Consider the following 22,154-nt stretch of genomic DNA (forward strand, 5'->3'; position numbering starts at 1 on the left):
TGGTTTTGTTAGCATTGCTGCCTTTCAGTACAAATCAGCAAATCATGTCATCCTGCACACGTTCAACTGGAAGATGCATGTTTGGATATTACCTTTGCATTTCTTTGTGAATCCATATGTGAGCTGCATCAAACTCGTCAGAGCTGATGCAGCTGATGATGGCTTTGAATTTTTTACACATTTCTTGCAAGACCTACTTGCCCCACACATGTGTGTTTGTACTCCTGGACACATCTCGCATGGAAAGTTTGCACTGATGTGGACTGGCAAGTTCGAAATGGCTTGCCGCGTGGTTCAACCAGGCTCTCTTTCCATTAGTGTTCAAAAGCTTGGTCATACACTGGCTATCTAGTGCGCACTCGAGATGGAAACCAGAAAACCATGTGTAAGGCGGGAAGTTTAGAGGGCATGTGTAGGCTGTGATAAGCGTGATATTCAGAGATGGCTGAGATTTTCTGAAACTGTGTGTCTTGCATGGCCCCGATGTACAATTTTGTGAGCCATCAGAACATGCCTGGCACCACTGCTTCAGAAAAAAATGCCGATTGTGAGTGGGCTTGGATTTTTCGGTTTGGCGAGGCTCGAGTGACTGTGATGATTTTTAAGTGATCTGAAGTGAGGTGTTCGATGAAGCTTGCCTTTGATTGAGACTAATCATAGTCAACGGTAAAACATTGTGAATAAGGCTCATGTACAAGTGCTGAAACGTCTTGTTATTGTTTATGGTCGGTCTTCGTTTTACCTCTGACTACGATCTACAGCGGTTGAACAATGGACGTCACAGGAGGCAACTTCTACAGCGAAGCTGTTAAGGGGAGTTCTGCAGCAGTTTTCGTGTGGTGGTGAATGCTGGCGTGTGACGGCGGTGTCAATATCAAACGTAAATGCAATGCAAAGCGTGTTAGGGCCCTAAATTTGCTTTGAAACATAATGATGAAATAATTATGAAATAGAAGTTACCTCTCTATACGCCATTCGAATAGCCAACTTGTATGTGAATTTTTTTTTAAGACCAGTAATCCGTCATTTTTGCTTCTCACGTCGCATTACGCCAGCCTCACATTGGAGGTCAGCTAGGAGCTTGTACGGCTGTAGCTGTGGTGCTACAACACAGCCTATGTGGGAGCTGTTACCAAGAACAGCCAGCCACGACTATGCTTCAACGCTAGCGAGGCCATGAGCCGGCAAAAATACCCATAGTACTTCCCAAGAGTGTGTGAAGTCGCTTGAGCTTTGCTGCCTCGGATGTATCAGTTGTCAGACTGGCATGCATCTGTAAATAACTTATTGCGATTCGGGCACCTCATTTTGTCAGTCGACTAGACGAAGGCGAGTGTCCTTGTCAATATGTCGGCTACAGTGACATCCCTAGTTTGACAGTTGTTGATCTCTTCGAATCACAAGCTTCTTGTGATCCTGTCCTGTAATGGATTTTGCATTGTTTGGTACAAGTTCTGCTTTTGAACTTTTAGAGGGAGGTTACGTGCACTTTGGTGTAGTGTTTGTTTATGGCAAAAGTGTGTGCAGTAAAATATGAGAAAGTGGCATAACGTTGGGAGAAATGCTTGCCATGTTGCTTTATTTTTTAGACCTATAGCAACTTCCACAGTTGTAAGTGTGAGTACTGGCGCTGTGCTTGACACTTTCATGAAGGGCATGACCTCCCATGAACTACAAATTTGCCTGCAGTCTAGTTTGTTCTAGAAAATGGCTGTTAAGGGTTTTTTACAAAGTTTTTTGGTTCCCTGTCCATGCTTAGCCAGTGATAACAACATTTTAGATTACACATGTGTGCTGCCTGTGAGTTGCTTTGCCAAAATTTTCACACTTGAAGCTGTTCTAGGTATTGAATGCATTTTGATAGAACCATGCAGAAAGGCACAGTGGAAAAAAAAAAATTGGCTGCAAACAGACACTGCAGTCAAGTGGGGGCTCCAGATTAATTTGGACCATCTGCGATTTTAATGTGCACTGGATGCTCACTGTAACAAGTGCTTCCAAGTCCGCTGCCACTGCTCGGAATTTAACGCACGACCTAGTTCTAGCAGACTGTGCTGTATTATCATTTGTGCTGCTGTCATGAATATTTCATGTGGTGCCTTGTGGCATATTAGTACGTGGCGCCAGTGCATGTAAACAGTGTACATAGGTGGGATACAGAAATGTTGGTAAGAAGAGCCACATGCTACATGTAGTGGTAGTCAAATGTTGTGAAAAATGTTACATTTTTATATGATGAATTTTTGATGTATCTCAAGTGGTGCGACTATGCAACAAACAACTTATTTAATAAACGAAAGGAAAGGGGGTTAATCGAGGGGCCTGATTTTTATTAATCATCATGAGAAGCCAACAAGCACTGATGCCAAGGACAACGCACGCGAAATGCGAAGGTTGTGGGGTCGTTCCCCACCTGCGTTCCCCATCCACTTTCATTTGCATTAATTTATCGTTTCTTTATTGTGTTTATTAAACACAAGTAATTTCCCCTATGTTGTCCTTGGCTTCTTATGATATGACTAATAAAAATCGAGCCCCTCGGTTAACCCCTTTTCTTCTCGTTTATTACATAACGAGGGTCTCAAATCCGGCAACATTGATGCCTTGTGGTAGCATGTGTGGGTTTATTGACCGGTTGCTTTCACCCAGAAAGATAACGTTCTCGTGATGACTGTGGCAAAAAGGACGTTCCACATCCGCCCCCAAGGTCTGTGTGGTTAACCAGCACCCCCAAGGTGGCGCTGGCTAACACTCCCATGGTTCTACTAGGAAACATTAATGCCCAAGAAAGTGGATGGGGAAACGGCGCCACGATAGCTCGACGCGAAATGCGAAGGTTGTGGGATCATCCCCCACCTGCGGCAAGTTGTTTTTTCATCCACTTTCATTTGCATTAATTTATTGTTTCTTTATTGCATTTATTAAAGACAATTTCCCCTATGTTGTCCTTGGCATCAAAGCTTGTTGGCTTCTCATGATAAAACTATTTATTTGCCACTTATGTTACAGACGATCCCTACGAAAGAACAATAAGGAGAATTGAGGGCCGGATTTCTTGTTTGTTACAACCACCCTGTCAAAAGACAATGAAGCCAGCAAAAGCATAGGGTTTTGCGGGCTTCATTGTCTTTTGACTTCGTGCAGTTAGTAACAACCCCTGTGCCTTAAAACCTAGTGATTGTAGAGCATTAAAAATTATGGTGCTGTTCCCTTAGATGGTGCCTGTTACTTGGCAGCATTGCTTAACGATGAGTATTAGTTCTAGAGTGATAGCTCAAGCAGCTGAAAATGACCTAACATTTCCGAAAGTTCTGCACGGGTCTTGATCAAAGAGCAAAATCTCAACTGATGTAGGTACTTTTTTTCATATTGTAATTGCCTGTAAACGCAGTGGGCACATGCAATTTGTGGCCTCGAGATCATTGGCATAGCAGCTGCTGTGTACCAGAGATCTCAGAGGCCATGCTTTACCATCGTGGTAGCAATACACAAGGTACTGCGGTGAGAGGAAAAAGCACACTTAAGTCGGAAAAAAGAAAAGTCTTACTTTGTGGCATGTGGCTATTTCAGCCATTGTAATTCTGTGTTTTCCCAAGTCGGTCACACCTTCCCCAGTCACACTTGGTGCCCAGTCCACAAAAGAAGGGTTCCCAGTAGCATTTTCAATTCAATTTCAGTGTACCTTAATGAAATTACATTGTTTTGCATTGTCATAGTGAGAAGCACCACTTTCAGCATAAATGGCTCATCGTTACTCTCTGCCAAAAACTATGCACAAAAACCACCTTCCAATCTCATCTTGTGGCGTAACGCAATGAAAGCCTTTGTGTAGTGTGCCTTTCTTGTATTGTGCAAGTTTTTTTGTTATGCCTGTGCCCCGACTTTCATGTGGCACATTTTTATGCTTTTACAAAGTGTCTTGTTAACGTGTGTAAGTTTGACGTGGGTGGCTAGTCATGTATGTAAATAAACTTGTGCACAAAACAAAAGTTGCAAGATGCATATTTACATGCTGCAACTAAAACCATCTTGAAAGCAATGCAAATCGAGTGTGCGTCTTTATTCATCATGCCCTTATCACATACAGACATCGTGTTTTTATCCCATACGATGTACTTCTAGTGAGATATATAGCAGTGTGTGTTAAAACACTTGAAGTAAACAAGCAACATACTTCTTTATAAAGTATATTTGGCAAAAGTGCAAACATGGCTGCATTTAACTGTTCATACAGGTGTCCTCTTCCTACGTGTGGTTTTGTAAACGTAAACCTTTTGTAGCATGTACTATATGATATATTAAGTACCATTCAAAGAAAGCTATGTACCATACTCAAAAAGTATTTATGGCATTTAAGTTGGCCCCTGCGATAGTAGCTAAGTGTTATCATATTCTTCAGTATCAACAGACAAATACAAAGTACAAATCACCACCAAGGTGCGAGTGCTTGGTTCTATCGGCGTCAACGCCATGCTTTGTTCTTGTTGCCAGAAAAACTAGGAAAATATGCTATTTGGGCATTGACATTATATGTTACTGAACACAGTGCTTGCTTCGACAACTTCGTGTGTTGATAGTGCAATGGAAATTGTATATAAAAAATAGAGTTCATTCCTTGGGGGCTACTACTACGGGCCATCATAATGGCCAGATGCTATTGTCACGAGTTTACATGATGTCCATTTTGCAACAAACCTGAATTACAGTTTGGTTTGTAGCCAGTAGAAAAATGGATCACTGCTGGGGAAGCACATACTGGAGTAGACAGCAGTATTGAGCGCCAGTCTTTCCTAAAATTCGGGTTCTTCGGGGACCCCGCGTCTCAAAGCATTTATAGCCAACTGTACATTCTGTGAAAACAATACTAGTTTGTCGTGGCCATCATCTCTTAGGTATGCAGCCTCTTTTTAATATCACTAACGTCTCGGTTATCTACATAAACAGACGTGGCTAGTGTTCACAGGTTGTGCCGATACAAATGTAAGGACCTCGATACTGAAAAGAAGTCCCATCAGAATTGCAGCTAGATGACGTTGCTATGCGCTGCAGTCAATCACCACTCTGATGGCCCAACCAGCACCAGTCTTGGCTGTCCGAAAGACTAAGAAAGCAATGCCCTCTGGTTGTAGCCATCAACTGTAAAGTACTCTGTTTTTAAACATTGCTAATGTCTTCGGTATATAAGTAAATTCATGTGAGTGGTGCTCACAAGTGCTGCAGAAAAACCAAAAGCCTGCAGTTCACGCCGTGCCGCCAACATGAATGTAAGGAGCTCGACGTGGAAAGAAGTTCCGTCAGAACTGCAGTCAGATGAGGATGTCATTAGGCGCTGCAGTCAATCACCACTTTGATGGCCCCGCCAGCACCTGTCTTGGCTGTCTGGAAGGCTTCAACCGCAGATGCAAGTTTGAAGTGATGAGTTACAAGAGGCTTGACGTTCACTTTGCCCGAAGCGACCATGGCGAGTGCCGTGGGATAACTGCGAAAAACAGTATGGACATGCAAGCTTCGTGTGCCTTTCTATCTACAGTTTCAATGCTACTCAGTTAGTATACACTCGACTTCCGTTAATTCGATTCTGACGAAACTGGTCGCATAAAGGCAGAAAGAACGCCGAAACGCGCCGGTAATTCACTCGGCAGTATTTGCCTTTAAAGTTAGCTTCGGCGCAATACAACCGTGCTGTGCAGTGGAGCATACCAAGCGGTAAAAGGTGCTAATGTTACGGGACCTAGCACTTGTTCCTTAATTACGTACGCACAGGCGTCATCTCCGGTTACAGCACGAGCACCGAGACGCCTAACAAGTTTACCGGCAGACTTTCAAAGTTTTAGAAAACCCCCCTCTTTTGTTGTCTCTAGCCATCGCCTCAACATTCTGAGTGTTTTTTTTTCAGTTATTTTCGCTGGCTTTCCCCAAACACAGATGTTTTTTCGCCCTCTTATCAGCGCACGTGTAAGGAACGCATACTAGCCCCTGTTAAGTCTCTTATACGAGACATGCATGGCGGGCGAAACGAGGGCTTAAGTCGCCACAGCAACGTCAGAAACGGCCCTGAATGGCTGCCAGTATGCTTATTAAGCGTCTAGGTGCTCGTACTGTGACCGTAGACTGCACGTGCTTGCGCGTGTTATGTCCTGTGACAATGGCCCCTTCCCATTCTTGGTAGGCTTCACCGCTTAACACGGTGTTATTGCAGCATAGCCGACCAGTCGAGTTTGAATTATTCGGCGAGGGCTAATTTCGAGATAGAAATAACGGAAGAATGGGCCCATAGAAATGTATGGGTGCAGGCCTAGACCTTTGGTCGGGTCCGAATTTACGAAGGAAATCGAATTAACCGGCGTCTAATTAACAAAAATCTACTGTAGTTGCTTACAAAGATTTATGGCAGATTGCAAGTATAGTGACTGGCATTTGACTGGCTATGCCTGAGCTCTGGCAGGCACTGGTCTATGTATCAGTGAGTTCCTTAATTAGTTTTGTTGACAGCTGTTGGTGATAAAAAAACTGTTGCTGTGGGCAGAGATGAAAGGGCATTTCAACATGACTGAAAGCCAACTGAGGAGGCTTGAAAAAAATTTTGTTGAGCGTTCTGAAAATTATGTGCGAGCATATATGTCTCCAAAAACGCTGCAAGCCCCTAAGTGCCACACACTTTTGTAGAAGTTGAAGACGAGACAGTTGGCATGGTAACAGGAAATGATACAAAGCGGCATCACACTATGGTGCCAGATGAGATGAGTGATAAATTTAACAGTGTGGAGTGCATATCAATGCTAGTGTTTCCATACATGTCTAAGGATTGTAATTCTTTCGAGAAATAAAACTGCTCTACAATGACAATAACAAAAAGCTTTCGTGCATCTTGTGAATGTGCGATGTTCCAAGGACATGCTGCTGTCACCTTGACCTGAATATGGCTGAAAACATATTTGAAAACTGGCCCTCATAAATAGCATTGCCTATTTTTAGAGCCACAATCTTTTACACTAGAACCCCATTGATATGTATTCGAAGGGATTGTGGAAAAATAAAAAAAGAAACAGCAGTTTTAACAGTGAGGAAGGCTGCAAATTGCCGCAGAAAGAGCTCTGAATGGCTGCCGGTGCAGTTTCCACGTTCACACTGTGACAGGAAACGGTGCATGCGGGCGTGCAGGAATACATACTACTTCCTATGACAGTGGCCCCGTTCCACTCAATATGGTTCACCACAAACCATTGGGCGTGCATCGCCGCATAACACGGCTGTACTGCGGCAGAGCTAACTTTAGAAAAGCGACAATAAGCACAACCACGTCGAGACATGCTTTGCGGCATAGGCTTGTACAGGGTTACCGAACAGGGGTTAACCCTGTGCATGCAGTATTGGGACACAAGCTCAAGGGACATTATAGGACAAAACATTTTTTTCTGTACGGTTTATTGTGCAGTAACTGGGGGGTACATAAGGCTATGAAGGACACCGTAGTGGGAGGGTTTTGGAATAATTTTGACCACCAGGGCAGTTTTTTAACGTGCAACAAAAGGCGAGCATTTCTGCATTTCGTGACCAGTGAAATGCGGCTGCCACCACCGGGTATCGAATCCATGACCTCGTGCTCGGCAGCAGAACGTCATTTCCACTAAGCCACAGCAGCCAGGTACAGAGCAACATTAAACCAATTTAGACTAGTAAAAAGTAGTCCTTCACTACTACATTTTCATTCACTTTGCGGGAAAAAAAAGAGGTTGAATATTCCTGGAGAACACGGAAGCTGAAGCTACCGTTTCTTGGATTTTGCGCAGAAACCAGAGTGGCTATACGTCAGGTGTGATGTCACACAAAATGGACCAAAAAGAAAAAAAAAAAAGAGATAAACGTCCGAAAAAACAAATGCATGCTTTTAACTGCTCTTAAGGGCTCAAATCGCCACAGCCACAGCAGAGACGGCCTGAAAGGCCTGCTAGGGCACTTATTAGGTGTCTCGGTGCTTGTACTGCGACAGACAGCAAATGCGCACATCTATAATTAAGGGACAGTGGCCCCTTTGTATTCTTGGCATGCTTCAATGCAGTATATTGTATGCTTGACTGCATAACACCGGCGTAGTGCCGCGAAGCTGACTTTCAAAAACCTACATTATGCAACGTTCTTGCTGTGCTTTCCGCCCTTCGACGCCATTGGTGAGGATGATGGTTCTAAGTGAACGCAACGTCACTGTCGTCTGCTACTGTGGTGTAGAGGCGCAAGCGTGCAACAAGCGAAAATTCAGGAACCGGAAATTCTGTAAGCATAACTACCGAAAACAGAAATTGCAGAAACGGTGCAAGTGACAAATAAGGGAACAGTGGTGCACAATCAAAGGTTGGTGCTACTTGGCAAAAGTGACCGTAACAAGTGGACGGAAAGGCTCCAGTCATGGAAAGCTGGGGCAGGAACTTTGGGGTGGTGTTTCCCCCGTTTTGTTTTTACGTTGGATCAGGCTTGCCAAGCCTCTTTCTCACAGTAAACGTGGCCATTTGGCTATTGCAGAACCAGAATATACAAACACAATACAACTTGAAAGGGTGTCTCGAAGTGTAACCCAACAGGTGGAAACTTCGTAGCCACAGATTACATACCAGTTTGCGTAACGAAAGATTCCACGGATGTCAATTTCACGGCAGGCGGCATCCACCAAGGGCACCTTCACTTCATTTGGCCCCATGCCAACAAGAACCAGAGTGCCTCCAGATTTAGTGGCCTGCAGAAAGTGAGCATAACTATGAATTTGGGCAGTTTGTAGAATTTAACTTGGTGCATTACTTCATTCAACATTTGTCCAGTTTTCCATTAACTTGCGCAGAGCAATGAAATTGGATAAATATGCAGGCAGACGACAAATGGAAATGAGAGGGCAGATAGCATTAACTCACAATAGTTTCTAACTTTGTGACCCCCCCCCCCCCAAGCCAAGCCATTTCGCTGCTCCCACATGCTGCAGTAATGGCTCACTAACAAGTGCAAAAAGCAACACCAGAAAAAACACTTCATACACGCACTTCTGGTTGGCAAGAATTTCCAGGCCTTGCAAATGCTTACACAACATCTGCTTATGAATACAGCATAGAGATATCGCATCACTTAGTTGAAAGTCAATGAACCCACAAAAAATTGCACAAAGTAGCACTACTATCGAAACAATGAACTGCATTGAGTGTGTGCACAACCATCATGTTCAAAAAATATTAAACAACGTTTATGTGTTTGCATACTTGGGAACCTGAAAGGAAATGTCATTCACCTGAATGTAGCACAAAGCTACAAAGAAAATCCATACTGGTTTATCAGAAGCAAAGCTTTGCAGTTGAAAAACTTGTTCTGGTCCGGGGACCGAACCTGGGACCAACGCCTTATGGGACCGATGGGATTGTCGCTCTGTCATCTGCGCTAACCTAACCAGGAGGGTTGTATTAATCAACTTGATGCACTACAAGGACACAGAATTCGTAAAAGTGTTGCTGCAATGTCCCTACAGTGGTTTGAGTTGTCAGTTAATTCACCCTTGCTCTGCGGTCCGTTAGCCTCTTGGTTAGGTTAGCTCAGATGACAGAGCGACTGTCCTGGAAAGGCGTTGGTCCTGGGCTCGATACTCAAACCAGGACATATTTTTTTTCTCACTTGCGAAGCTTTCTTCCCGAGAAACCTGTATGGATTTTCTTTGTAGCTTTGTACTACAGTCTATTCATTTCAATACAATTTTCTATTCCATAAACCTTGATCCACCCTGAGAGCTTTCATAGAACAGATTTGCCATCCTTATAGGAACCGTTCATTTGTATGTAGGAGACACAACAATGAAGATTTGATCAACCTATATTTGTTCTGAAGAAACTAGGCTTATTCGAAATTTTGTAGCAGGACAACCTGCTGCTCTGTGACCACTTACCACCATGCCAAGCTGGGTGGATGACTCGGCCCCAGTGCATTCAATGGTGACCTCGGGCAGGTCGCCGATTGCGCGGAGGATTTCTTGCTTAGTGTCCTGCACCGACTTCGAAGCAACGCTGATGACGAAGTTGGCACCAAGCGATTTTGCCACCTCAAGCCTGCTGCTTATGATGTCTGCCAAGGAAACACACAAATGCCAAGCATTGTTGGGAGCAGTTCATATTCATATGACACCTTGGTACAGAACAAAGAATTCAAGCCTTTGAACAGCTTCCTGGAACTCCTTTGGTGACACAAATGCTATGGCATTTCATTTCCTATTTATATTTTTTTTCTGTCGGCTTTTTTCCGTATCTATTTTTGTATCCGATCTAGCACACTGTAATCCTTATTCAAATTTTCCATTCTTGTTGAATGTACAGTTTTCAATGCTTGAGACGTGGTACTCGGAGCACATGGCTGCCAGCACTTTCTGCACCAATGGTGATTGTTAGATGATTGCTTTGGGGCCAATTTCAGTCGTAATGCACCACAAAGGCTTTCCCTTTTGTTCTATACCACAATACATCAGCTCAATGTCCGCAGTGTCTCACAATGGAAAAAAAAGCGCTGGGACCCACGCAATCAGAGTATAGCATATCAATCACCAAGCACTGTACCTCACATGCCTCAAACTTCCATGCAATGAAACTGCTTCTTTCGAAACTGGCAAAGAACAGTGTGTAACAGATACTGCTAAAATATATGGTGTTAGGGGCTCAGTACAATGACACTTTTCCAGGGAAAAAAAGAAACAATTCCAGGAGAGCTGACCAGGGTGGCAAAAGTGAAATGATGAGAGCTACCAGGGCAAATGCCATCTGGATGGATGAATGGATGGATGTTATGAGAGAGTCCCCTTTGCAATGGGGCGGTGGGTTGCGCCACCAAGCTTTTGCTATTATACTGCCTAATGCCCTACCCAGGTTAAATAAAACAAAGAACACTATGAACTCCTACAATCAAATTTTCTGATCCCCTATTGCGCACTGTGCTTTCGTATGTCTTCGTTTTTTGTCGTTTCCCTACTTTTATTCCACCAATCCTCCAATCGCCTCTTACTTATCCCTATTGCAGACTGCTCCCACTGAAACCAAGGGCTTCAAGGAGGCCAGCGGTGCCTAAATCGACCGCTGGGTAGATGTCTTCACATTCTAATAAAACATGCTCCATAGTTTCCCTAGCTTTACCACAGCAAGCACATGCTTCTTCTTCCTTCTTATATCTCGCTTTATAGGTGCGTGTTCTAAGACATACCGATCTCGCTTCGAAAAGTAATGAGCTTCCCTTTGAGTTATAAATTGTTTCTTTTCTGATTTCGTTTTTTCCTCTGAAGTAGTTACTCATGGCAGGTTTATTTTCCATTGTCGCCACCCATGAGATTATTTCGGCCTCTCTGAATTTCGGCTGCTGCAAGCTTTACCACGCCATCTAGTGGCTGCTTCACGAAGCGTAGAGCCACCAGTAAGCAAGCAGTGCAATATGCATCCAGGTCGATGTCAACATAAGAAAATAACCTGACAAGCTAGATTTGATTTTTTGTCAACTAGTTTAATGCGCAAAGAGATGAATGAATAAATGAACCAGCCTATAATAAGCTAGGTTTGTTTTTTGTACATATATAAAAAAAAAAGCTAGAGGCAAAAGTAAGAGCACACAAAGTGTCAGAAATATTGGCAATTTACGAAAAAAAGAAAGAAGAAAGAGGATTCTGTTGTACAATTTAAAAAAATTGCTTTCAATAATATGCATTACAGTTCAAGGAAAGATTTTTTTGTTGGTGGCCCCCAAGTGAGAATTGGAAACAAAGTCCAATTCCATTCTATCCACAATGCGGAGCAAAATCAAAATGAATTGCAAATATTGCAAGTGCCATTTGTTCTGCAAGCAAACAGATTGTAGCTTCTGGTGCAACGCAGGTTGCTGTCAGAAGAAGGGTAATAGCAGAATGTGTCATGTAGGAGAGGAAATTTCAGTTCACAACAGAAAGAAGAGGTCATGCTGCAGTGGCCGAGTGTTGATGTACACCCACCAGTCATGATGACGCGGCTGGCTCCCATGGCTTTTGCTGTGAGCAGGCACACGAGTCCAATGGGACCTAGTTGATCACATTAAAAAAGAAAGAGGAGAGAGAGAAATCAGTTATTAAAAATACCATGATCCTGTGAATCTGCAACTTGTATTACACTATACACTTATCAGGCAACGCTGCAGTAGCTACATAAGCAGTGCGGTTTTTGGGGTACAACAAGCCGTGTATGGCCAAACTGTGCTGAGGCTGTATAGCATACGTAATCGCATACTTTTTCTGCCTTGACTTCTTTGGCAACTTTGCCCTGAAAAGGGCCCTGAAAAGGGCCCTGAAAAGGGCCTTTCGTGTGGAAATTGCATCATGTGTGATTTTTTTTCACTGCCAATGCAAACTGTTGAAATTGGTGAATTTTGCAGTGCGCTTGCTTTTTTCATCTCCGACGCTTTCTGCAGTATAACTACTTCACACATTATACAACGACAACTGCGAACATAAGGTTAGGTCAAATGATGCGTTACTGGTGCACTTACGTGCTTCCGGTATGCGATGTGTTATGTTTTGGTCGTGAGCGCACGTGGTGTGGTATGGCCGCTGGCTGGAAAAATGTGTCACTCCACTTTGTTGGTGGTAAATACCGTAAAAACCCGCACATAATGCAAGGATTTTTGCATTCATAAGCGTCCCAAATTTCTGGCTCGTACTACATGCAGATCTGAACCAAAACTTCAACCAGAAATCATGCTAAAAGTTTTGGTTCTGTTATTGCTACATGGCTACCACTGTCCTCATTGTCCTCTAGCGTACAGGGGACGCCATCTAGAGATGGTGGGTTCGGCCACCATAACGTGCTGACACAGCAAGCAAGCGTGGCACTTTTAAGAAGTGCGGCATAATTTATTTATTTATTTATTTATTGAAGATACCTTACAGGCCCCTTGACAGGGCATTGAGTAAGGGGGGGTAATAAAAGTTCAAAGTAACTCATCAGTGTACAAACATACGGCTCAAATTTGCAATTTAACACAAAAGAAATGGAGAGGAATTGATGATAATGTGGTATGATGGCAAATATAAGGTTGGGCAGAAAAAAAGGATATCACGAAAAAATAAAATATTGGCTGGCATTATACGTATGGCAAAACTGCACACAAGAACTATAATGAATAATAGAACTATATAAAGAACTATAACTTAATGCATTGGATGGCACAGATTATGACTATCTCTGGGAAGAGTTCTCAGAAAAGGAACTGTGCAAAGATGGCGCAACCGAAGATGAGGATCACTGAAGCGTGAAGCCGTGTGTAAATAAATGCCCTCCAGGAGTTTGCTGCACTTGTATTATAAGCAGATGAAATTTTCTTTCTTTCACTTATCACTATCCCAAACCTCACCTCATATTAGTGTGGGTCCACATTATATGCGGCTTTTTTAGGTTTGTTCACATCAGCGGTGTCTATCACACAATAATTAGGTCATCACCTGCGACACGAAATAATGACACAAGGTTACATCAAATTACGTGATGCACACCTATACCCTTCTGTTGTAAGTGATGCTCTACTTTTACGATTTCAAATACAAGCACAGAGAGAAGCCTCTGGGCTTCGTAGCGTTGGCTATGTATGAAATGGACTACAATCAGCCAGGTCTCATAAAAAAAAGAAATAAAAATTTAAAAAAGGGGAAAGAAAACATAGCCCCTGAATTACCTTCTATAAAAGTCCGACAAGGGATCCTGGTTGTCTTGGAATTTGTGAGACACGGACACTGGCAATAAATTTTGTACATGAAACAGCGTAGCACAATTACGCATGTTATATGGCCCATATGAACAACAGAAAGAGCAGGCCATATAATGTGAGGGTAATTATTAGTGGTTTTTAGAGTACAAAGAGCTGTGTATGGCCAAACAGTGCCGATGCTTCATAGCATACGTAATCGCATACTTTTTCTGCCTTGACTTTTCTGGCAACTTCACCCTGAAAAAGGTGTTTTGTGTGGAAGTTGCAGCAAAAGTGATTTTTTTTTACTGCTGATGCAAACTGTTAAAAGCCAATATCTTCAATATGTTTAGTATTGTTTCAAACATAATCACTACAGTCTTGGGTTTCCAGTGTGCATGTTTTATTTTTGCCTGTATTGCTTGACATACTGGTATGTTTAAAGCAAATTATATACGTATGTGAAAAAAATGGGAACTTGCATACTTGTCGAAAAGCATATTAGCATAAATCAGTTGCCTAACTGACCGTAACATGTTACTACAAATAAGTGTTACGTAGTAGTACCCCCTTAGCGGGTTTTCATGAAAAATGGTAGCATTATCATTTTTTGTAAACACTTTGGATGGCTAGATTAAAGTGTGAAATCTACTTCTATGCCGCTACTAAGATGCATACGAATTTACAGCCAGAAAGAAGCTTTTGTGGATGGTTTGGGCTTTGCTGCTTCTTGCTGACAAATTCTTCATTTGCTTCTCTACTAACGGTGCATTTCATTATGGATGACATATTACATTCGCTTCTGTATTTCAATGTTACCCTTGCTGTGGTCATAAAAGCATTGATGAAAGCATTTCATGCTATAAAGAAAGGCTCGGAAGTGTGTAGTATTAGGTCTATTACATTGCGTTCTTCAAAAATATGCTTTTTTGAAAAACAGGTGTCATGAGAAATTCAAAGGTCTCTTGGCTATTTTACCACAGCGTGTACTGCGCATGCGTAGAAGGCTTCTTCATTACGTACCCTGGACTATCATTTAACAGATAGCAGCTCGTGCTTCTCTGTTTCTAGTCTTTCTCAGTTCCATGTTGCTCAAGTTTCCCCAAGTAGAATAATGTATAGAAGAAAGCACTAAGGCTACCAGAGCGACTGTAGAGTCTGTGTAAATTAAGTTTGTTCAGTTCGCAGCACATTTACAGTGCCCCTAAGGCAATGGCCAAGTACTGTTAATTGACTGATTCTACAAAATATAAAGAGTGAGAGACGAACCTGCACCACATATCAGCAACGTCTGGCCAATTTGGAGTCGTGCTCTGCGACAGGCATGAACTGCCACTGACAGCGGCTCCAACAACGCGGCTTCGTCAAAAGACACGTGGTCAGGCAACCTGCAGAAAATGAAAATATGAGCTTGGATCCTTCTCGTCCTATTATGTTATGATGCGTAAAATTATTGCACAGCTGAGGCAGTCAAATTGGTCTAAGGAGCAAACCTTGCTCAGACTAAGCAACAGGCTCAGGCTCAAGCAATGCACAGAACCACGTGAAGAACAGGAAAACTCGAAAAGCTACAGTCGGCTGGCTCCTTGAAACGCCCCTCAACAGGCCCAATTGCAAATTCTGGCTGTATACTGGAAGCTGTAAAACACTATCCAAGAAGCATCTTACCGAATTTTCATTTTTTTCCCAGATCGGATCATTACTGGAGAAGCTAGACAAAATTAACTGTCCTGTTACCATGCCGGGCAAGAGGCGACAGTCACTGCCAACGGAGACACTCTCTTCCTTTGTCTCTATTAATGTTCCCAAGTGGTTTATCGTTCCCTGCCTTCTCCCATACCAGAACTGAGGAACATACCACGGCATTGAGCCCAGCTTCCCTTTTTTTCCTTCTTTTCCCGTTTTGCAGCATTGCGCTTTTTGCATTGGTTGGCTAGTCATGGTGAGTGACGAAACACAGACTGCGAAGAGGCATTTGCACGTGTGACGGTGACTCTCTGGAGCAGGCTTCCTCAAGAGGGAAGGTGCTTGGCATTTGCTTTGAAATTCCAGCTGTTTTTGTGGTGCACAGTGTTGTAATATTTTGCAGCCACAATTGTCAGTGCATCATGTGTACGCTACACTTGTTTGGTTAAAATAGCCAAACCTAGTGAGGGGCCATTTAAACAGACACACTTTAAGCCAACTACAACGAAATTTCACTTTGGCAAAATATGTTGTAACTGAGTGGCTTATACTATTGAAGAAATATTGGCAAGGCTGCGGGGCTCGTAATTTCACGATTTCTTTATTAGAAACTGTTAAGCAGCACCTAAGCAGACGACGCATGCACCTGGTGGTTCGCAGATATGATGTAAATCCCAGCACAATGCTTTTGAGATAGTTCAGCGTGCTGCAGGCCAGCCACAGGAAGCTCCCAATCTCGGAGGCCATGCTGAGCAGCTGCGCATTCTTGGTCGTGTATCACTTCCGGAGAGTAGCAATGGCAGTGTTTTATTTATTTATATATATATATATATATATATATATATATATATATATATATATATATATATATATATATATATATATATTAAATGTTTCGATACCTAAACTGAAAACAAATATATATATATATATATATATATATATATATATATATATATATATATATATATATATATATATATATATATATATATATATATATATATATATATTGTTTTCACTTTAGGCATCGAAACATCTAATTTTGTGAGCTTTTCATGATGCATCTACCCGTACTTCAAAGATAATATTTAGCACGGAGGTTGCTTTATATCTACACCATCTGCAACTAGGAGTACTATTATTGCACATACAGACAAGGACGCAAGGCACATGACAGAGACAGACAGGGCGCCATTTATTTTTCATGCGCAAAAGGGCCCGTTGAACAGGAAATGAAGTCAATTGTGTGTCTGCGTCTCATGCCTGTCTTTCAGAAGGCATACCACGTTCGTCTTTCATGTGCCCTCTCATGCACTACCACAGTACTCCAAGATGCCATACCAACAAAAGCCTGCATTGCAACCAGGCTTTTTATGGGTTCTACAATTACTCTGCATAAGGCAAGCATAGTGCACAGTTAGTGTGCAAAATGACATAACAAGAACAGAACTTTTGCGAGTGAGAAACAGACATAAAGAAAGGAGAAAGTCGGCCACCACCACTGTGAGAATATGGAACCGGCTGCCCAGCTAACCAGTAAGGCAGTAGGCCAGCTTACCAGTGGGCAGGCCTTAGTTAGGTTTGGAGAACACCATTTGGCGATCTTTATGTAGTTTCTTTCTTGTAAATGAATTGTAACAATAATAATTATTACAATAATAATGATGTTATATGCCCATTGCAGTAGGCAAATGGTAGTGAACCAATGATTGTAAGGTCAATTACTCTTACATTTGAGCATGAATAAAGATACAAGTTGGCCGATATAATTCAAGTACCCTAGAAAAGAATGCAGTGACACTTCTTTGCATTACTCTGTTAATGTTGCTTCTAGGATAGTGCTGCCCCCTGTATGCAGCCCTCAGGCTGCTTGTGTAGCACAAGACCCCCGTGCTCACTGCTGGCACGTAGATGGGGTATTTGCACCCATTTTTTAGGGCGATCCGCTGTCTTTGTGAAATATATGCTGTCTTCAGTTGCCGCCCCCTCAGCAATTCGGTCATCCAATGGGGCAGGGCAAATCCTGAGACCGCTCTGAGCACTGCAATCTATCACTCTAGTTGTACTTATTATTTGCTTTAATGATGTGTTTTGTTTGACAGTCACCAATGGAGCTCTTGTAGGAGGGGCCTGAAAATTTAATGCTATAAGGTTACATTACTTGGCCACGCATGTAAAACAGTTGCCGCACAGGCGAGCACACAGCAATGAATGTACCGAATGCTCTGTCAACAAAAGCTACATGTGACACCCCTCTTCACCAGATACACTATGGCGCAACCGAAAATGTGCGCTCACATGGGGGTGCTAGTGAACAGTTAACAAACGATAAGAGTGCAAGCAAAAGGCACTGACTTGTAGCAGAAGTCAGCAGCATGTGTGTAGAACCGAGTGAGCGTCCCGTGATATGGTGGTGTGGCGCAGAAGACGACATCGGGACACAAATTGTATCGGCCTTCCTTGCAGAAGTTGCAGTAACGACATGGCACCCCAGGTTCGATTGCCACACGATCACCTGGTGGGTAGTGGGGTGACCACAAGCATGAAATGTGCAGCTGATTGCAAGAAAGAAAATCTAAAAGCAGATAAATATCCTGCATGCAGGAGAAAGATGAGACACAATTGCCCTATTGTCCACCTTGCCCAGATTTATCAAATGTGACACATACAAGGCCTGTCTTAAAGGTATTCAAGCATGCTTCCCCCAGCAATTTCATTGTCCCAACCCCCTTCAGACTAGTTCCCTACTGCTTCCACCACACACAGAGTCCCACGATGTTTCCACTTTTCAAAATACTCCTGGAACACCTCCTCGGGAAGTGCTGATAGGGTAGCCATCACGCTGGACTTGATGTCCTCTCAGGCTTGAAAATGTTTTCCTTCCACATGCCTTTCATTTTCAGGAATAGCCAAAACTCACCTGAGGCCATGTACAGAGAGTTAGGAGCTTCACGGACCACAGTGTGCTTTGCCAAAAAAAGACTAAATATTCATTATTCTAGTGCAATTGCCAGGTCTGAATTCTTCCTGGGCACTACCTTTGCAGGCACCTCTGCGCAGCTTTGTTGCTATGCACCAGCCGAGCAATTTCTCTCACAGGTAATCGATAGTTCTGCATTACCAAGGTTCGTACTTCATAAGCAGTGACATTACAATGGCTTGTTGATAGCCTTCCAAAGCCTGGCTCGCTCCAATGGATGTTTGGCCTGCCTTGAGGTGGTTGCATCACACTTTTTCTCTGCTTTGTGTCTGTTATGTCATCTCCAAATGCTATTTAAATCTTTCGAATTGCTTTTGCTTAGCTATCACCGAGCTTTGCACAGAAATTTATGCAGTATCTCTGTTCAACTCACTCCTTCATTTTTTATCACTTAAAATTGTGCTGAGATGTAGTATTCAACACAACTGCTCCCGCGCAACAGCAGATACAAGTGAAGGCTATGCAGTAAAGTGAACTAGAAAGGGGCAATGCAACGCGTGGAGGCAGCGATGCATAGGATCACCTAATGCCGCCGGTGGCGAACCGAGTGGTGGCACCGCAATCGCTCACTCTTGCATGCGGTGGCTGTTGGGTGGCTTGAAAGTGCTTGTTAGGTGGTGTTTCACCCACTTACTCTGAACGTCTGGCGCTTTTAAATTCATGAACATTTCAGCTCGCGTCAACAGCAACGAGGCCGGCTGATTCTGTGCGACATTATTCGTTTGTGCAGTTATATTGCAAGGCATCACTTAAGTGTGCTAGCTGTTGAAAGGTGTGCCAAGGAGAGAACAATTGTACAGTGTAACTGCCTAACTTAAACTTTCTTTTGTTGTTATGAGGACAAGAATTTGCTGAAGCAAACCAAGGAGCAGGACTTTTGTACTGAAGTTATTTTGTTCTTGTGCCCATTATCACAGCGATTAATGCTGTCATTGCATTAGTGTGGAAAGCTATTAAATATATCAATGTTCTGTGCCCTACCAGCTCTTAAGTGTGCATCGCCATACTCTGTGATGCCTGTATGGTGAGCATTTAGTTACAGGTTACATAGACCATGAGCTTGTGCCCGTTTTGTGAACTGCTGTACTTCACCAGTGACAACAATGGCATCCTATTCATATCCTATAGCCTATGCTTCTCCGCGATACCTCAATTGTCATGTTTTTAGTTTCTGAACTGTGTAATGTATAGCGAACATATTAGGAACAAATGTAACTGCAGCAAGTTGATCTTGGAGATGCAAAGTTGCTTACCTGGCTTCAAGTGCTTGACATTCTTGCCAGTTTTTACCACGGTGCCACTGCTTTCATGGCCAAGGACCATTGGCTCGCGAACAATGAAGTTGCCGATGGCTCCGCGAGTCCAGTAGTGCACGTCTGAGCCGCAGATGCCGACTGAATGCACCTTTATTTGGACATCTGCGACATCACGGCAGACCGGTGTTACTTTGGGGCCAGAGAAGATGGTCATTGTTGCAATAGAAAGTGTTGGATGGATGTTGCATGTGTCCCCTTTGACACTGGGCCGTGGGTTGCACCACCATGCTCTTGTTCTTATTTTGCCTGATGCCCTACCTATATATATGTATATGTATTTAACCACACAAAGAATTCTTAGCGTCAAACTTTCTGTACATTATTGGTAACGTTGTTTTGTATGCCTCCATGGTTCGTGGTCTCCCTACTTTTCAATCGCCATTTACTAATCGCTTTTATGGACATGTTTACTTTACCCCTGCTCTCCTTGAACCCAAGGGCTTCAAGGAGGCCAGCAGGGCTAGACCGACAGCTGGGTAGATATCTTCACATTCTAATAAAACATGTTTTGTCATTTCCCTAGCTTTACCGCAGAAAGCACATGCGTCTTCTTCTTTGGTGTACCTCACTTTACAATTATGCATTCTAAGGTGCCCCAATCTCGCTTTTTGAAGCGAGACCAGGATGAAGCCTGAAGCCGATCTGTTCACAGCAACTTGTACTGCTACCTGGTGTTGTGGTCCAACATCAAGAGGAAGAAGTAGATGACGAATGAACTGGGCGGCTGACTGGGCTGAGAGGCCCAGTGCGTTTGTATGGCTAATATGTGGCTCAGAGGAGGCACAATTTGTGCCTCCTATGAGCACAAACTGTGACACACTTCGTGCAACAATTCAATTATAAGGAGACATACAATGTTAAAAAACACTTTCGTTATCCGAATGGCCCAATTACAGTAAGGTAGCTGTCATGTCAGAATACAGTATAACCAGTGTTTTTATTCCAACAACTTTAAAAAGAAATGCTTAGTGCCTGCTTTGGTTTTGGTAAAATTCCGAAACAAAATTTTATTTTTTGGTGCCCTTGTTTGTCTGTAGTTTACCCGGCCTCTCAGTTGCCGACAGGGAACCAGAACAAGTCTACATGTCTGCAGCAGATGGCTTCTTTAGCGATACGATACACATACAATAGTGATGTTTATTATGTTTTTGTGAAATAAACCAGGAAAGCAACAGAGCCAAGTGTTTTCCTAAATGATTTGCTGCAGAAATTCCGTATTATTGCAAAATTTCAGCAAAAAGTTAGCAGTGTCGTGAAACATGCGTTTTTAATGTTGTTAGAATAAATATGTAGGTCACTATATATGTCAACATGGTAAACAAAATGTCAAGGTGTTGTTTTGGTGCCACTTGTACGCACTCGCCGATGCCTATTGAGACATATCAGTAAAAAAGGCATAGCTGGTGAGACATTCAACAATGTACATACTCTGCATCACACTGTTTGCTGCGGTGCCCTCATGTATAGAACTTCAAACAAGTAATATATTACAGTCACCGCAATTAGGTATTGGCATCACTGATACAGCATAACACCAAACTGACGTAGCCTTCTACAGGGGAAAGTAACTTCGTTAAACTTCCTGCTTGTGCAGCTGCTTTTCTGATGGTACTGCATGGTTAGAGGAGGGAATTTGCCAATCCATGCCAATTACCGTCCACGTGCCGTTTAACGGCTCGTACATGTTATAAATGTTATATATCTTATAAATATATAAACTTCTCACTCGAATACGCGAAGTATACGCGTACGTATGCATAAGATTTTGAAAGCAGGAAAGAAAGAAAAGCTTTGGTGGCGTGATATACCATTTACTCTACAGCATGTTCTGCAGTGCCTTAACGTAATTTATGACAACGAAGGCTTGTTGCGAGCAAGCACCAAAAAGCCGTACCGTTATCGCCAGGCTCTGGTATGGGTCGCTGTTCCTGGAATAGAAAACATGAAATTTCCAGCATGACACCGACAAGTTATTCATAAATTATCACCAGCGCACTGCTGGCAAATCGCCCCCAAATTAGCATGTAACACGTACCAATCGGAGATCGTCCTTCTTGTAAAGCACAGCAGACAGATTGTCGGCGTTGGCACCAGCCATAGTTAACGTAGTGACGCGTTATTTCACTTCGAGCGCGCACCTTAGAGTACTTTGCAATGGGTTCCGCAGAAAAAGTTCGCCAGCAGCCCAGACGTTGTGTGGAATGTCGGTGTAAATCGGGGCGTACCGTCTCGAAGCTAGGGCAGCTAGGGTACGTGGCTGTCGAGGCGCTTGAACTCCGATCGCGTCAAGTGCTGTGACTACACCGCCAAGGCCACTTTTGCAGCCGGCACCAAGTCGCGCGCGTCACACCATTGATGAAAACAAACGGAAAACATTGGCGACAACGCCGGCGATACGAGGGTCGCGTTGTGCACATGACCGGCCAGCCAGCTGCAACCGTTGGCGGTAGGCGCCACGC

At 43.1% G+C, this 22,154-nt stretch overlaps 2 protein-coding genes across 2 annotated transcripts in view; one reads left to right on the plus strand and one right to left on the minus strand.

Moving 5' to 3' along the window:
- Window positions 1-11,495, plus strand: part of LOC142557238 (uncharacterized) — a 28,361-nt gene extending 16,866 nt beyond the window's left edge. The window contains exon 8 of the mRNA XM_075668941.1: window positions 11,032-11,495. Coding sequence (XP_075525056.1) covers window positions 11,032-11,079 — 48 coding nt within the window. The 3' untranslated portion in view covers window positions 11,080-11,495. The remainder of the gene's footprint in view (window positions 1-11,031) is intronic.
- LOC142557239 (sorbitol dehydrogenase-like) lies at window positions 4,046-22,154 on the minus strand. The gene is made up of 9 exons (XM_075668942.1): window positions 21,731-22,154; window positions 21,590-21,623; window positions 19,633-19,797; window positions 17,755-17,914; window positions 14,980-15,098; window positions 11,987-12,052; window positions 9,914-10,089; window positions 8,607-8,728; window positions 4,046-5,479 (listed from the first exon to the last, which is right to left on the minus strand). Exons 1-9 carry the CDS (start codon window positions 21,791-21,793, stop codon window positions 5,323-5,325), a joined length of 1,062 nt encoding a protein of 353 aa, XP_075525057.1. The 5' UTR covers window positions 21,794-22,154; the 3' UTR covers window positions 4,046-5,322.

This window comes from Dermacentor variabilis, chromosome 9, assembly GCF_050947875.1.
Source record: "Dermacentor variabilis isolate Ectoservices chromosome 9, ASM5094787v1, whole genome shotgun sequence".
Classification (NCBI taxonomy): Eukaryota; Metazoa; Arthropoda; class Arachnida; order Ixodida; family Ixodidae; genus Dermacentor; species Dermacentor variabilis.